The sequence below is a fragment of the Lepus europaeus genome, chromosome 2, assembly GCF_033115175.1.
Source record: "Lepus europaeus isolate LE1 chromosome 2, mLepTim1.pri, whole genome shotgun sequence".
Lineage (NCBI taxonomy): Eukaryota > Metazoa > Chordata > Mammalia > Lagomorpha > Leporidae > Lepus > Lepus europaeus.
Genome location: NC_084828.1, coordinates 20,021,372 through 20,039,515, shown reverse-complemented (window position 1 = coordinate 20,039,515; position 18,144 = coordinate 20,021,372). Strand labels below are relative to the sequence as shown.

At 39.3% G+C, this 18,144-nt stretch overlaps 1 protein-coding gene across 6 annotated transcripts in view; it reads right to left on the bottom strand.

The window, feature by feature from the left end:
- The window catches only part of APP (amyloid beta precursor protein), a 274,727-nt gene that overhangs the window by 97,801 nt on the left and 158,782 nt on the right, over positions 1-18,144 (bottom strand). For 2 of the 6 annotated variants that reach the window (XM_062206401.1, XM_062206411.1), the window contains exons 7-8: positions 8,329-8,496; positions 6,023-6,079 (exon numbers count right to left, since the gene is read on the bottom strand). The exons of 2 other annotated variants lie outside the window; for them this stretch is intronic. In XM_062206401.1, the coding sequence (XP_062062385.1) occupies positions 6,023-6,079; positions 8,329-8,496 (225 nt within the window). The remainder of the gene's footprint in view (positions 1-6,022; positions 6,080-8,328; positions 8,497-18,144) is intronic. 2 more of the 6 variants (XM_062206419.1, XM_062206429.1) reach the window with 1 other exon arrangement.

The following is an 18,144-nucleotide window of genomic DNA, read 5'->3' as shown; positions in this document are numbered from 1 at the left end:
TGAAAATGAAAGAATGAATGCTGGATTTATTTTTTGAATACTGGTACTATTTAGCACAATGCACCAAAATTAAAAAGCAACCTCAAGCCTGAATCTAACAAATATATGCAAAGCAAAAGCAATAAAGGCCGGCATGTGGACTGTGTTCACCATAGGTATTGTTTTCCCTCAATTTGTTGGAAGCTATTCTCAACTCCACTAATTGCGGCTCATAAATAACTTATCTGTCAGAGCTACATTCTAAACTCAACAGTGGAGTTTAAAAATTCAGACTCTCCAATATTGTCCACTTTCACAGATCTTTTGCAGTAAAAGCAGAAGAAATGTTAACCTTCATCAAGGTCTTGAGGATAAAACCAGCTTCATTTTACTCCAGCCTTTCACAGAAATCTTTTCATATGCTTGGATGAGGGTACTTTAGAAAGTTAGTGGAAAATACAATTAAAAGATAACATTTATTTTGGCATAAAACGTTTTGAAATCGATGCAGTTTTTCCATAACATGCATTTTTCCATGAATTAAAAAAAATTGTAAAAATAAACAAATCTCTTAATTCCATTTTCCATAAACTTTTTAAAGTATCGTCATATACTTCTCTTTACATTCTTATTTGATTCTATCAGAAACTTGGGGCTCATCTCACCAATAAAACTACCAAATTACTGAATGCGGTCAGATTTCTAGTTCCTCAAAATATCTAGTTAGCACTAGCACTTCCTCAACCAGAAATCAAAAGCAACCACAGTACTAAACCAGGGGTTTCCGTGTTTGTTGCTTTTTAAAAAACAATGTTTTCCAGGAACACAGCCATATGTATTCTTTTGTTTATTGGCTGTGACTATTTTCATGCTATAAATGCAGCAGTGATCAGTCAGCATAGAAACCATATGGGCTTACAAAGCCAAAACACTTACTATCTGGTCTTTTACAGAACATGTTTGCCAATTCTTTGAGTAGAAACCAGCAAAGAGAGAACACATATGTAATGAGCATTCTTTCACTAGTCAGGGTAAATGACCTTTGAATGCTGGTTTGCTCAGCAACTCAATTCTTTTCCATTTCAGGGTTTCTTATGATTATAACTTTGAAGAAAAAGCCACGTCTTCTTATGCAAGCATTTCTGGATATGAAAGATGTGGCTTTTCATACTTGTCAATCCGATAGACTTTACTGGCACTGATGTGACATGTAATTTAAAGCACTACAACATCTTTTAAGGCTTTTAATTGTTTTTAATAATGCCTGACAGTTTTATATAAATATCATAGTTCCATTAGTATTATAAAATGCACTACAAGAACTAATATTTGTTATTTTACCACTGGAGGAACAAGAATAATAGAATTAAGAACAATCCTACTATATGAATCTAGCCAAAGACTAAATGGCCAGATAGGATTTGATGATAGAGGACTCTGGGGTTAAAGTGGTGTGTTCCCTTTGAAGGCTGTACAGGGAGTCATTCACAGCCTGCAAATAATGAGCTTCCGAGGTATCAAACAGGAGGTGGCAATGGCGATTGGGCTTGACTTGATAAGTTCCAATTCTTTCTCTGTTTTCTGGAAGTGTACTTGGATACTAGTCAATCTTATGATATCTGGGTAATTCTGATGTTCCTAGAAACCAAGGCCCTTTCCTCCCTCAACCCCGCAGAGGGTCATATCTACACCTTCGCCAAAAACACAATCCAAAGGCACAGGTAACCCATGTTGACAGCTCCAGCACATCTCTACAGATGCACACGTGTGCAGCTGGAACTCCAGAAAACCCAATGAAACACAGAGAGGAATGGGTATAGCGTGGGCAAACCATGTGCATCAAACACAGGGGTTCACTGGTTTCCTCTCTACTTCCATAGTAGCTTAACATTAGAGTAGAAAAACGAAGGGACCTCTAACACTGCAGTCAAAACAGCAAATAGCATCGTCTATCTTGTCTCACAAACACTGGCAGGCAGCTAGGACAGGGGTCTAACAAAGTCAATTTCACAAATATCTATGGGAACTGAAGGCTATTGACATTGTAAAGCTTCAACATCTCTCAAAGGAGTGGAAAGTACATTTGTTTAGAGTAGCCTCCTTAAAGCTGAGTCACACTACTCCAGAACACTGGCTCTGAGCTAAGGGTGATTTCTGTCCCACAAGGCACACTCAGCAAAGTCAGGAGACACTTTTAGGTATCACAGCTGGAGTTGTGTTAATGGCATGGAGAGGGTAGAGGTCAAGGATGCTGCTGCACATCATACATGCAGAGGGAAGCACAGAATTATTTGGAGCAAAATGTCATTAGTGCCAAGGCTGAGAAACCTTGGTCTAGATCAGGGGTGGGAAACTTTTTTATTTGGATATTTATAACATCATTCACGGGCCATACAGGTTATCAACTGAAAAGTCAGCCTGCAGTAGATTTATTGCATTTCGAGTCCTGCCAGCAATTGCCCTGGCAGGGCCAGACCAAATGATTTTGGGGGCCTAATACAGCCCACAGGCCAGACACTCCCCATGCCTGGACTCTAGATGTTTGTACCACATGCTGCTGCAATTGTAGGAGGCAGAGTTGAGTCAGTCTCTAGCCAGATCCCATAGTGCAATCCATAGACTTAAAATCTAGGTGATGCTTATTGTGATAATAAATGCTATTATGAGTTGATCTGGTTGCCTTTTATGATGTAATCTGATGGGAGAGTAACACAAAGAAAAACACTCCCTATATTTGAAAGATAAACCAATCACAAAGTATTATAAATTTTGTCATTTATGAACACTGCCCTATGCAGACTTAATGACAAACCCTGGAATTGTCCTAAACGTAAATGGGCAGATGCAAAATTAAAGTCAGAAACAACTCAAGTCTCACAAAATGGGAAAGGATTTTTTTAAAGGATTCAAATCTCTGAGTTTACAGTGAAATGAATGCTCTAAGTCTCACGTTTTTATCCCTCGTGTTTTGGTTTAATTCTTATTTAGGATAACAACAAAAGAACAAATAAATCTGTATCCTTGAAACTGAAATTGCTTTCTAAGACAAAAATTTAAAATCTAGAAATTGTTGATTATAAGTCTGGACAGGACAATTATTCCATTCACAATTCAGAGCACCACACATTTTCTTCATACATGCAATCTTGTGTCGGCTCAACTGAGGAACTTACTCCATTTCATCTTACGTATGTTATCTGACTAAAATCAACCCAGACTAAGAACCTATAAAACCAATCACCTTAGTGCAAAAAGATAGCATCTCATTAATCTAAGTTGGTAACAGAGCAATGTGGAAGCTCTCCTGAGCTGCCCCATCAAATACGCTCGTTTACCTTCAAGTTTCTCTGATTCCAGTCTATCTGCATTTGACCTCCAGATGACCAGGAGAATTTTTTCAGTTGAAATGGGCAGCTTTGCTATAAATAAGAGAGCAGAGCTGCAGATGCTATAAATAACTAGAAATTACATGTTTTCTCCCGTCTGTTTATACTAGCACTGCAGAACCCTACACTTGTTGTGATTGAACAGTCTCTGTAGGTAGAAAAAATATATATAGCTGCCAAAATCACTTCATCCTCTAAGAATGGAAAGGTGTTAGGATCCTAAACTCCCTGCAAGTAGATGAAGATTAGCAAAGAGAAAACTCTAAGAAGCTTTTATTTGTTTGGGAGGGTAGATGGTACAGATGCAGTCATGTATATAGTACCTCATGAAAATAAATGATCCAATGATTAATAAAAATGGAAAACTACATTTTTATATGCCAAAATGTCCTAAAATGAAACTTAAGGGAAAACTAATCCTTGTTTTGCCAAACGGAGGAAAAGCTTATTGGTGCATGCTATCTATAGCCGTGACATTTAGGAAAGTATGTTTGTAACATTCTTCATCCTCTTTCTATCATTTTCTGTAGTCTTAAAATGTGCTTCTGAACCTCAAAATGTAATTTTCCTAACCTCGAAAACAATGTCAGAACCAAATGCTTAGCCATTTGGTGTGGAGTACAGCCAAGATGCCAGTTAGGTTTCAAGCTTAGTCCTGCCATGGTTGGGGGCTTGGGAAGTCAGGAAGCTCTTTAAGCCTTACTTTCTCATTGTACAAAGGAAATGAGGAGCATGTCCACAAAGTATTCCAAAAATAAATAATTTTAAAAATAGTTGGCATATTGCAATACACCATGAAAATCAGTGTATCACCAATTCTTAGAATCCAGAGCTTTTTCTAGTCCTATGTTACTCACATGCAGGACTCTCAATGTTCTTAGAGCAAAGTACTTTCTCACAATAGCAGGAAATACGTTTATTGTGGTGAAAGAGTACAAACCACATCCTTGAAAAATTATACATAATTTGAATTAAAATGAATTTCTCATGGAGGCCATTAAAAAACTTCATGGCTTAGGATGAAGTCTTGTAAAGTATGTAATTCTCCACCTATAATTTATCTTTTAAAAAATAATTGGTTGGGGTTGGCATTGTGAGTTAAAGCTGCAGCCTGTAGCAGCAGCATTCCATTTGCGTACTGGTGTGAGTCCTGGTTACTCCACTTTGAATCCAGCTCCCTGCTAATGTGCCTGGGAAAGCAGTGGAGGATGGCTCAGATGCTAGGGTCCCTGTACCCATGTAGGAGACCTGGATAAAGCTCCTGGCTCCTGGCTTTGGCCTGGCTAAGTCCTGGTTATTGCAGCTGTTTGGGTAGTGAACCAACAGATGGAAGACCTCTGTCTCTCCTTCTCTGCCTCTCTAACACTGCCTTTTAAATAAATAAATCTTTAAAAAATAAAGAATAAAGGCCGGCACCGCAGCTCACTAGGCTAATCCTCCGCCTTGTGGCGCTAGCACACTGGGTTCTAGTCCCAGTTGGGGCACCGGATTCTGTCCCGGTTGCCTCTCTTCCAGGCCAGCTCTCTGCTGTGGCCCGGGAAGACAGTGGAGGATGGCCCAAGTGCTTGGGTCTTGCACCAGCAAGAGAGACAAGGAGAAGCACCTGGCTCCTGGCTTTGGATCAGCGCGGTGCGCCAGTCGCAGCGCGCCGGCCGCAGCGGCCATTGGAGGGTGAACCAACAGAAAAGGAAGACCTTTCTCTCTCTCTCTCTCTGTCCACTCTGCCTGTCAAAAAAAGAAAAAAAGAAAAAGAAAGAATAAAAAACAATTGGTTTCCTCAATTTAAGACTAAGTTTTTTTAAAATCAGAAAAATGTAGGTAAATGCCAATTTTAATTATAAAATGTTACAACTGAGATTGTGTGTCTCTTCTAGCAATCGTATGCATCAACAGTATGTAATACGCCTCACCTAAATCTGGATGAATCTACTTCTAGATATAACCTAAATTAAGAAATGAGTATATGTGTGTTTGAGATCACATTTTTAAACCAAGCTGAAGTGCTATGACAACTGAAATAATTATGAAACGGAAGACACTGTAAGGCCTGCAGTGGCTGGCTGATACAACGTGTCTTTATAGGAAGCTGTGTCTCAAGTTCATAATGATAAAATCAGAAGGGCATCACTGCCCCTGTTCTGTATTCTGGGAGAGGAGGCAGAGGTAGTTCTCAAATTTGAGAAACCTTTCACTCCCTAAGCTTACAGATGAATTGTAACACATAATTGGAATGCATTCACTTGAATTAGTCTATGTACGGTAATGTGTGCATCTTAAATATTTGGGGAGGAAACAAGTTACTAACATATATGGTCTCTTGTTAGAATCATGGCCTCTTGGCACCTTACAGCATATAAAATAGTGATGTGAAACAAGGCACAATAATAATGCTGTATATACAATATTTAAGAGAGCCACATTAAATAAATAGAAAATTGATCAGAAATCGGAAGAGCTTAGTCAATGTTCTTAGCCAGACATTTCAAAGTTGTCTGGCAAAATTAGATAGAATTACAAGCAAGGCATTAGAAATGCACATTTCATTAGAAGACAGGTGTTCCAGAAATACCAAACCATGCAAAGAAGGTGATGATGTTGGAGCTGTAACCCAGTCATGCAATATACCCCTCCCACCCCTCAAGTGATCAACAACATACGTTTAACAGGATCTTGGGGAAGAGGTTCCTGGGTAGTCTTGAGTAAACTTTGGGACACTATGGAGAAAATAAGAGAATATAACTAAAAACAAAACAGAAACATGAGCATGATGGCCGGAGCTCACTCACATGACTCCAATGACCAGAAACCAAACAAACAAATGAAAAAAATCATTGTTAAACAAAAGATTAAACAAATATCCAGAGGTTTGGCCCCATCCATGGAACCAAAGGGAACACATAAACATAAGATCTATTTTTATGAGACGTTCATATCTTACAAAGCTGAGTTCACTGTCTCGACAGTCCATCCAAGTAATCTGTTAGTGGATTACTTGCTTCTGTTTTCTCTCTCTAGCATCCAGTATCACCAATTCCCTTTGATTCATTTCTTACAGTGTGTCCATTCATCTCACCCATTCACTGGGCAGCCTCTGGCTCTCAGATGTGGCTGTTTGTGTTAGTGTTACTCTCCACTTAGATTTGTCCATCTGTTTAATTAACTTCAGCCTTCTTGATACATTATCCTGCAATCTCTACCCACTTCAAAACGCACTGCTAGTCAGCTTACCGAATACATACGTTGGGAGATCTATTTTTGGCAAATCTCTCAACAAAGTGTGTGCTCTTGAGGGAACCTCTCAGTAGAGTGTGTACCATCCAGGACATTCCCATTATCACCTGTGGTGCTCACTGCTCCTTCCAACTAAAACTCATCCAACGGGAAAGGTACTGTGGGAGGGTGGTGGTAGGGTGAGGGGGCAAATGATTTCTGACATTTGAAGCAAATCCATCATTGCTAATAACTTACAAAAAAAAGAAAAACTCACACAACCCGTATTACCTAAATAAATCCATCTCAGGGAGAGGAAGAAAACAGTTGGAAATCTTCCAGGAAATGTCACCCAGCCGCTAAAGCTGTTAGAGTCAGTGTAACAAAAGCCTCTTGTTCCAAAGGCTGAGGGCAACACAGTGCCTCCTTGTGTTCCATATTACCTGACCTAATTAACTTCTTTGTATGAAACTGAAGAAGGGAGTTATTTGAGCTAGAAGCTGCAATCATCTAATCTGAGCCAGAAAAGAATGCTTTGGGTTACCAGCTCCTACACCTGTTCTCACACAGGACTGGAGAGGAGTCATCACCCACACAGGGGAGGGCAGGAGAGCAACAGGAACTTTCCATCAGGCTCCACTGGAGAGTGAGCTCCTTCACAAGGCAAAGTCTTAATGGAGCAGGTCTTCTGTTGTTTTGCTTAATACTATGCATCCTGCTGGAAAACACTTTATATAATGCCCAGGAATTCTCCTGCAGGAGACGGGAAGTCTTTCCAACACGAGACACACCATGACTGAGTTTAATCTGTACTTTAACAAGTTGAGTGATTGCTCCTTGAGTAGTTCAAACTTCTTACCCATGAGTAAAAATAAACAAGATTGGGAATTTACCTCAGAAAGTGGTTAAAAAAAAAACCAAAAAACCAGAAGTCTTATGTCTGGTGCATTGCCTTCTGAGAATTACCTCCATGGGGAAAAATTTCATCTTGCATTAAACTCATTATGACTTCACATATGCATATTTATCCCCCAATGTTATGTGATAGCTTTAATGTTCAAGAGGAAGGCTTTGAAAATGATATTCCCTGTGCATTATGTCATTTAAAGTTTCTACTGTTAAATTAACAGTTTTCTATTTCCAAGAGAAGAAACAAAAACTTGACATTGCACGTGTCTGTGTGGGGAGTGCAGGGGGCACAGGCATCTCTACCTTCTGGCATTTAAGCTGCAGGAGCTCAATTCAATCACATTTCTTCTCCCCCACAATAACAGACTCGAGCTATAAAATCACAGCATCACACCTCATGAACACAACCAAAGCGTCATCAGCCAGGCTTCCAGTAGGAGAGGCCATATTTGCACACCAAGTGCACATGCATAAACATGACACACACAGGACACAGACAAACACGTAAGTATGCATTTGCAGAAATGGCTGCAGAAGACAAAACAGCCACTCTAGGTTTGTTTGAAAGAGAAGCATTCCAAAGTCCCCTACAGATCGCAAGATGGATCTACCACAGCTAGGAAAAGAACACATTCAAGGCCATGCTTTATTAGAGATAGACGGGGAGGTATGCTCATGATCCGACATACTGCAGACTCCGGGCAATTAGAGAAGTGGACAGAAACGTGGTTAGTGGTAGCAACAGGCCCATTCCCAAGAACCAGGAAAACCAATCTGTTACAAAGAGCAGAGTCAGTGGCAAGAGAGACGAAAGGTGGCCAGGCTGGAGGAAGGGTCCACTTACTGACGCTGCCACACACGGCCATGCAGTACTCTTCCGTGTCAAAGTTGTTCCTGTTGCCGCCACATCCGCCGTAAAAGAACGGGGCGCACTTCCCTTCAGTGACATCAAAGTACCAGCGGGAGATCATTGCTCGGCATGGCCCCGTCTCGGCTTGTTCAGAGCACACCTCTAATCAGAGGAGATGTGGGGAACCACATTTAGCATGAAAAGGCACTGGCTTGCTGTTCAATGCACACATGTTAACTTGTCGTACGCATTAATCCTCCCATGTGTCACCGGGGCTCAGCTGGTCAGGCAGCATGTCCCAAGCCTTTCCGGAGGAATGGAATGAATTCCCAGGACTGCAGAGTTACCCTGACACAAACTGAGCATCTCCTCTGGTTTCATCAGTGTGGTGCTCGGTAGTAATGAAACATTCGGGCTAGAGGTCAAAGAACTTAAGTGCTCTCAGATGATGTTTTTCAATTTTGTTTAAGGAATACAACCTCATGCATTTAATATATATAAATTTGGGAACATGGTGATTCCTCCCACAATACTCCCACAATTCCCCCACCACCACCCATACTCCCACCTTTCTCCCTTCTCCCTCTTCTTCTCCCATTCTTAATTTTTACAGAGATCAATTTCAGGTTAATTTTATACTCCTAAGATTAACCCTATACTTAGCAGAGAGTTCACCAAATAGTATGAAGACAAAAGCAAAAAAGAACAAAAACAAACAGGAAAAACATTGTTCCTTAAGTCAAGGCAAGGGCTGTTCAAAATCATCAGATGAATTTTAAATGATAAAAGATGTCTACTCATCAAAACAAGTCTCTGTCATAAAACTTCTCTTTTAAAATAACTTCACCAACTCTGATATAAAAGGGCTGTTTGGGGAGATGCACAAAGATGGAGGAATAGGGAGGGAGCTTGCTGTCTAGTCCAGGTGAAGATAGATAAAAAAAAAAAAAAAACAGTAAAGAGAGTGGCAGATTCAGGGAAGAGTTAGAAAACAGCAGAGGAAACTCCATGCAAATTAGAGGGACACTGTGGATCCATGTGGACGCCAACAACTCAGGACCGTAGCAGCGGAGAGCCTCAGTACCAGCTTTGGGGAGCAGAGACTAGACTGCAGCAGCCCAAGACACTAGCGATAAAGCAGTGGGAAGAGCCTGGCATGAGTCTGGCTTGGAGCCCTGTGGGGGTCAGTATGCCTGCCAATCTAGAGGGGGAAAAAAAGGGAGCACCCTTCTCTTTCCCCAATCACCTGGCACTGGTGTCCTGTAATTAGCCAAGAGCGGGTGGGCACCATTTTGGACATATGTAATAGCAGTGCCGCTTGTGCCTGCGCACCTAGCATCTAGCTGAGAGGACACACATGAGTCTGGCAGAATTAACAGGGGCTGGGTGCTTGTGATTGTGACTTTGGGAGTCTTGTGTGCTGGGACTGTGAAAATACTGTGGCTATGTGTAAGGACACAGAGTGTGGCTGGGTCTTTGGGCAGTCACTGTGGGCAGCTCCACATGCTCGGGTTCCTGGATTCTCTGGTGAGGGTCATTGCTGTGGGACCTGGGCTCACATCAAGGACTGCATGCTTCCTTTGTATGGTTCTTGTGGCAGTACGGATGAATACTGTGCCACTGGGACTAGCGCCCAGGCACTGATCTCCTTGGAGGAGAGGAGGTTGAGCATGAAACTACGCCAACAGTGCTGAACAAACCTGTCCCTTGATTAAAAAAAAAAGAGAGAGAGAGAGATTTACCACGCCCAAATCAGGAGTCATATTGGACTCTCTTCTCACCCTGGAGCACCAAACAGAGCTCCCTGGCCACACCAAGCACATGCCTTCGGGTATTCATTGAAAGAGCAGACACTCTACTAAGTCATAGGGGCATAGTCCAAAGATAAAAGATTTCACAAGGAAAAAAAATAAACCAACAAGTATCTCCACAAATGACTAAAAATAAACACAGCAATTCAAGAAATAAAAATAAGGAAGACAACATGACGCCCATGAATGTGGAACACAATACTTCAATACTAGATTGTGAAGATGAAGAGACTGAAGAAATGCCAGAAATGGAATTCAAAAAATTGATTGTATGGATACTTAGAAGTAATCAGAAGCAAATCCATGAATTAAAGAAATCTGTACACGACATAAACGAAAATTTTTCTCATGAAACAGATTCCAAAGAGAGATCAAAATGATATTGGAAGTGAAGAATTTGATAGAACAAATGAAAAATGCAATGGAAAGCCTTAACAACAGACTAAATGAGGTACAAGATAGAATATCCAAGTTAGAAGATAAATATCTGGAAATTTTACAATTATACCAAAAGGAAAAGAAAAAGAAATTAGAAAACAGTGTTGGAGATCTATGGGATACTATGAAATGAAACAACATACAGGTCTCAGGAGTTCAGGAAGGCATGGAAAGAGAATGGATTAGAAGGCATTTTTAGTGAAATAATTACAAAAACTTTATTAATTTGGAGAAAGAAAGGGATGTTCAAGTACAGGAAGCACACAGAACTCCTAACAGACAAAACCAGAAAAGATCTTATCCACAACACACTGTAGTAAAACTCTCCACAGTAAAACAAAGAAAAGATTCTAAAACGTGCATCAGAGAAACACCAGATTTCTTTCAGAGGATCTCCAATTAGACTCACAGCTGAATTCTCATTAGAAACCCAATAGGCTAGAAGAAAACGGTGAGATATTATTTATGTCTTAAGAGAAAAAAACTGTCAACCTCAAATACTGTACCCTGCAAAACTCTCATTTATGAATGGTGAAATAAAGACTTTCCATAACGAACAGAAATTGAATTTGTCACCACTTATCCAGCCTTACAAAAGATGCTTAAGGATGTACTACACACAGAAAACAGAAACATGGTCATCACTATGAAAGATGGTGAATGCAGAAAATCTCCCAGGAAAGATACAAAGGAAATCCAAAGTAAACAATAAGGATACTTACAGAAAAATGGCAGGGCCAAGTTGTTACTTATCAATAGTCACCTTGAATGTAAATAACCTCAACTCTCCAATTAAAAGGTCAGACTGGCTGAGTGGAAAAAACAAAAGACACAAAAACTCATCTATTTGCTGCCTACAAGAAACACATCTCACCAACAAAAATGCAGACCGAAAGTGGAAGATTGGAAAAATATATTCCATGCTAACAGAAACCAAAAAAGAGCTGGTGTAGCCATCCTATTATCAGACAAAATAGACTTTAACACAAAAACTGTCAAAAGAGACAAAGAAGGGCACTGTGTAATGATTAAGGGATCAAATCAGCAAGAAGATATGACTATAATAAATGTATACATACCTAATTACAGGGCACTAGGCTATTTAAAAGTAATGTTGATGGATTTAATCCGAGACATAGACATCCATATAATAGTAATGGAGGACTTCAATACTCCACTTTCAGTAATGGACAGATCAGCCAAACAGAAAATCAGCAAGGAAATAGAGTTAATTGATACCACAGACCAAATGGACCTAATGGATATCTACAGAACTTTTCATCCTACAGTGGCAGAATACACATTCTTCTTACCACTACATGGAACTTTCTCTAGGATAGATCACAAGCCAGGCCATAAAGCAAGTCTCAGCAAATTTGAAGGAATCGAAATCACACCATGCATCTTCTCTAACCACAATGGACTGAAACTGGAGATCAACAACTCAAGAGTCTCTAGAATATGCAGACCAAACAGCATGCTCCTGAATGAACAGTGAGTCATAGAAGAAATCAAAAGAGAAATATTAAAAAAAAAAAAAAACTGTTGAGGAACAGCTATTTTTTTCATACTATATGTTGAAAATTTAGCATAGAGTTAGTCTTTTGTGTATAAAGTTAATTGAAAATAGGTCTTAGTAAAAAATTAAGAATGGGAATAGGAGAGGGAGGAGGAAGAAGCTTGAGATTGGGGGGCTTGAGGGTATATATGGTAGGAAGAAATCACTATCACTATGTTCTTAAAGTTGTATTCATGAAATGCACAGAAAAAAAGATACTTTTTTTAAAAAAGGACTATTTTGGTTATGATGCAAAAGTTTACACTCACACAAACATCCAAATATTTTCCTAACTAACACTGCCTTGATTGAAGTATAAAATAAATTACACATATTTTGAATATTTTTCACTTTTTGGAGAGTCTGTCCACTGACTATATCTTAAAATATACAATATCTGCCAATGTGGCTTATACTCAACTACATTAACTTTAATTTGAGACAATTTTTATTTGTATACTTTTCTGACCCTAACCCTAACCCTAATGTCCATTTATATTTCAAGTACATAAGTACAATAAACTACATAATAAACCCATAGCTCTTGCTGGGGATTTTCAGCTATCAGAATCTTGCCTCCATCAATCTGAAGAAGGAAAGAAAAACGTGAGAAAACCTTCATTTGGGGGTGCTATGTTGGTTTACCTGACCTCAAATGGCCCCCAAAGAGCTTCACAACCTTAGTAGAGTCCACATCAGCTTTGTAAAGAACAGTAATCGATCCAACATGTATTACATGCAGGGATAGTTAAGATGATGTGGTCAGAAATGAGCAGAAGAGTGTGAGATAATCTAATGCCAAATACGTTTTGTATGGAGGAGTAGATATAAGTGAACCTGGACGAACAAGGCTGTAATATGCCTGTGTTATTTCTGAATTGTGACGAGAAAGCCACTTTGTCCACTCTGTTTCTGATCAAAGTGCAGAGTTATCTAAAGAAAGCTAGGAAATATATATTCTGAAGTTGTAAAAGAATAAAAAAAAAAGCAAGCCAGGTCCAAAAACACAAACACCATATGTTTTCCCTAATCCATGGTAATAGAGTACTTAAAGTAATGTATAGGAGTGAAATTGATGTTTTGAGATCCGATGATTTTACAGCCCTCCACTGTTGTGGAGGAACAGTGTTTTTTTTCTTCATACTATTTGTTGAATTCTTAGTGTAGGGTTAATATTATGAGTATAAAGTAAACTGGAAATAGACCTTTGTAAAAATTAAGAATGGAAATGGGAGAGGAAGGAGGGAGAAGGGTAGGAGCATCGGCAGGAGAGAGGGTAGGTATCACTGTGTTCCTAAATCTGTTTTTATGAAATAGATAAAATTGGTATACCTTAAAAAAAAAAACTAAAAAAGGAATACAAAAAACATTATGTTGTATAATTTCTTCCGAATTCTGCAAGAACATATACTCAGTTAAACTTCACATATAGATCTCTTTTCCTCTAGTTTAAAATTCTCTCACACTTTTTTTCCAATTATAGAATACAAAGGGTTAATGTAAGAAAACGTAGTTTGCCTTTGTAATCAATCACTCGCTTAATTAACAGTAAAAACATGAAAAGGACACCAGTATTGAAATCCAGTAAGCAAACTTCTATATTGCAAATAAATTTTGATTTATCTGTCTAATCATTCAATCCATTAATAATGAAGAAGGCTGACCTCAATACAGTTTAAAAACAACTTCATTTTTTTACCTTGATTAATTTACTTCTGCCATTGTAAATACTGCTATAGGGTGACAAACTATGTTGCATTCTATTTAAGATTAAACAGATTTGTGTTTAATTTTTTAGATGAAAATTTTGAAGGGGCAGCCATGTTGGAGAACTGGTTAATTTTTAATAGTACGTTTTCCCCAATGCTACAACCATGTACTTTTAATAGAGAAGTGCCAGTGTTATGTGTTTGTACATATTAGTAAGTAGGCACCCAAAAACATGTCTAGAAAATTACTCTGATCAGGGCAATTCGTGATCAAATATTTATTACCAAGTAATCATATTATATAAATGGAATCATGTAAAATTAGGCAATGAAGTCTTATGACAAATCTCACTTAAGCTCCCAACATGGGTTGAAATAAATGATGCCAACAGCTGTGCTTGGTAATGAAACCACTGACTCAGTTTGAGAGGCGGGGTGCTAATTTATCACAGCATTCTCTGGAAAATATCTGCAGTTGGCTAGCCTTTTTTCCTGAATTGTGTTCATTCTCTAAGGCAATCCAATCTGTCATTTCTTCATATCTGACCCAAATTTCACATCTCTCCATGATGAAAAATTATTTACAAAATGCCACCTGAAGGATGCTCACTTTTAAGACCTTGAGACCAAACTGTGTCCTCCCTGTAGGTGTTGAGAGAATGAGCTTTCACTATTTTTCCTCAATCAAGGTTTTCTGTTTGTTATGCGAAAAAATTTTCCTGGTGCAGCTGAAGTGCAAGGGAGTATTAACAAAGATCTTTGGTGTAAGATATCATGTCCTTTGTTGGAAAGTAAGACGAAATGATTTCTCAGAGAATCAGAGGCAAGGGTAAAAAGGTAAGATACTCGGAGTTACAGTGTTTGCCAATTTCCATGGTGGAAATATTCCCACCTTTTGTATTTCAAGCTACCAATGCTTGTGGCTCACAAAATTCTTAAATAGTATAATAATAATAATTAGCTTTCACAGCCTAGTAGGAGTCATTGCACCACACCAATGGGAGCAATTATACATGTAGGGAGAGTGTAAGAGTTTTCCATTTCCTTGGTCCTGGGATTTGAATTTTAAAAAAAGAAAGAAAAAAAAGCAGGTTCAGTAGGTAGGTATCTCAGATTCTTCCACACTTGCTAATAAATTAAGAGCAGTAGCACTATAGGTAAGGGTAGTTTTCCTTTTCAGTTTTTTTTTTTTTTTTTATTCCTTGTCTTCATGTCCCAAGTCTGCACTGTTTTGGGGAGCAGGGGATACTACTAGAGGATATCCTCAAAGTATAATTCCAGCATTGTCTAGGGCTCAGGCTTCCTCCAGATCTACAGACTCAGATTTTGTGTTTAGGGACGCCACGCATTTGGCACAGCGGTTAACATGCTGCCTGGGACACCCATACCCCATATTGGAGTAAACTGGTTCAAATCCCAGCTACTCCACTTCTGATCCAGCTTGTTGCTGATGCATAGCTTGAGAGTCTGCAGGTGACATCTCTAGTACTTGAGTCTCTGTCACTTAAACGGAAGACCCAGATTGAGTTCCGGGTTCCTGTCAGCCTGACTCAGCCAGGACGGCCATAGATATTTATGCTGTGGATGAAATAATACAATGTGTGGGGCCAAGTTCTGGTGCAGCTGAAGAAGCCACTTGGAACACATGGGACACATCAGCGTGCCTGGTTCAGTTCCAGCACCTCTGCTTTTGATCCAGTTTTCTGCTAACAGACACGCTGGCAGGCAGTGCGTGATAGATCAAAATTATTTAAATGTCTGCCACCCACGTGGAAGACCCAGATGAAGTTCTGAGATCCTGGCTCTGGTCTGCCCAGTTATAGCTGTTGTGGGCATTTGAAGAGTGAAACAGTGGATGCAAGATTTCTCTATATCTGTCTTTCAAATAAAATGAAAAATTAAAAAAATTTGTGTTTAGGAAATTGGGTGACTCGAATGATGTTTGAGAAGGACTATGGTCAAGCATATCTTTCCAATACAGTTAAAATGTCAAAACTAGGAGCCACCCATTGTGGCGCAATAGGTTAAGCCAAACTTGCAAATGCTGGCAAACCATACCAAGCTCCCTGCTAATGCACCTGGGAAAGCATGGAAGATGGCACAAGTACCTGGGCCCTGGTAACCCATGTGGGAAACTCAGATGGGAGTTCCAGGCTCCTGGCTTTGTTGCAGCCATTTCAGAGTGATCAAAGATCTCTTTCTTACTCTGTCTCTCACTCTGTCACTCTGCCTTTCAGATAAATAAAATAAATCTTAAAACTAAATAATTAAAATGTCAAAATTAGAGACATAAAGCTCAATCATTTTCCAAAAGGACAATCCGAGGAAGAATTAGCAAAAATTGCATGGGATCTACCTTATGAAAATATACATATATTGGGGGAAGGAACATAAATCCATAGAGTCTTAAGGTTCAAACACTTATCTCAAAAACTTAATTTTCACAGATTATCTACACATAATTCTTTCACTCTGAAGTTTTGTTCTGTTTCAGGAAACATTAAAATAGCTTCAATACTTTTGCCTTCAATCTAATATCAAGACAATAATCTCTCATCACACTTAAGTCTATGAAAACAAGTTTCCTCTGAAATCTGAATTAAAGTGACACCATTCTTAGAGCATGCAGGAATTATTAGAAATATTGAGTTTTTTCCATTGGAAAAATACTGAAGAAAGTAAAGATAAAATCAAGGCAAGATCCTCATGTGCTCCCTTTGTCTGTAAAGAAAGGATTACATGGCATTTCTGTTCTTGCAAAGAATGATGCCTTTAAATATGAATCAGGGGTTGCAAGGAAAAGCCTGATGTGCCACGTCCTCTTCTAAGAGAGACTGGGCATGTCCTCCTCAGCATGGTAAGCAGCCCCTTGTCACAGCCCCTAGCATGAAGGAACAGGCACACTCCAGCCGAGACAGCAGGGTCTCTGACTGCGATATGGATGCTAAGTACCATTTGCTCTTTTGTAACAGTGTTCAGAGGAGAGTGAACTGCTGTTTGAAGAATGAAAACAAAACTAGAAAGCAGTTGACTTCCACATCTCACTGTCTACCCAGCAGGCAATATTTCAAGTCAACATACATTTTTAAAAATAAGCTACTAGATTGCATTGTGTATCTTGCCTAATATTCGTTAAATAATGTGTTTTGACACATATTTATTTTTGTTGACTTATTCTTATTCAACAAAATATAGTCATTAACTACCAACAATGTACAAAGGACTGAGTTAAGTGTTATAGCTGATGTTCAGAAAAGACAGGTATTGTGGGGTAGTCTGCTGTTTGTATATTTAAAGGTGGACATCACTGTAGAGCTCAATACCAAAACCCAGCATTTTGCAGCCACTGAGAATCTACTCATCCCCTCCCAGGGGATATTTTTAGTTGTCCTGACAACTGGAACTTGCAACTGGCATCTATGGGGTCGAGGTCAAGGATGCTGCTAAACATCCTACAATGCACAGGACAGTTCCCCACAACAGTTATCCAGTCCCAAAACTCAATAGTGCTGAGCCTGAGAAATCATGCCCTATCTCAAGCAAATAGCAGGAGGATTCAGGTTGTATTTAAATCACTGTGTTCACTAAGACTACTGCACAGCAGTTACCAGTGCCTCGAAAATCCAGGTAACAAATGCCAGCAAGTTTCCGGAGTAGAGAGTGCTGAAATAACCATGAGTCAGCCGGGAAGGCCTTTCTTTGCTTCAACCCAGGACATAAAGTCACAGGCAAGCAACATGAAGTTCCTGTTCATGGTCTGTGACACTTTTCCATGATCTGTCACAGAAATTATATACCACAAGAACACATATAGGTTTAAGAAAAAGAGGTAACTCTACCCTCCTATATACCTGAATAGCCTTTTAAGCTAACTATGTTGCATTTTTAATCTTTCTTCTGCTCTTAACTCCAGTTTCTACACTGTAAGAATCTCCAGATTTTTTAAATCAGGGCTGTTGCCTTGAAGGCTGAGGGGTTCTCTAGAGAATCATTTTTACATGAGATTTCTTCATTTTGCCTCCCCTGACTTTTCACTGTTCTCCCTACAGAATCACAAAAGACCAGACATACTCCAAGAGGTGGCTGGGGATCAAAGATGGATCTTCAGGAGGGCAAAATGGTTCAAGGCCAAGAAAAACAGATGTTTAGGCTGTAATTCACCCTGCTTTTAAAGTCCCTGGAAACTCATTTTTCTATGAAAGAACTAAGGATTTCCATTTAATCCCACAGCTGCTCTCCTGGTCTCTACCATGGTGATGGTGTGTACCTGACTCCTGCCCTCACTGTTTAGTCT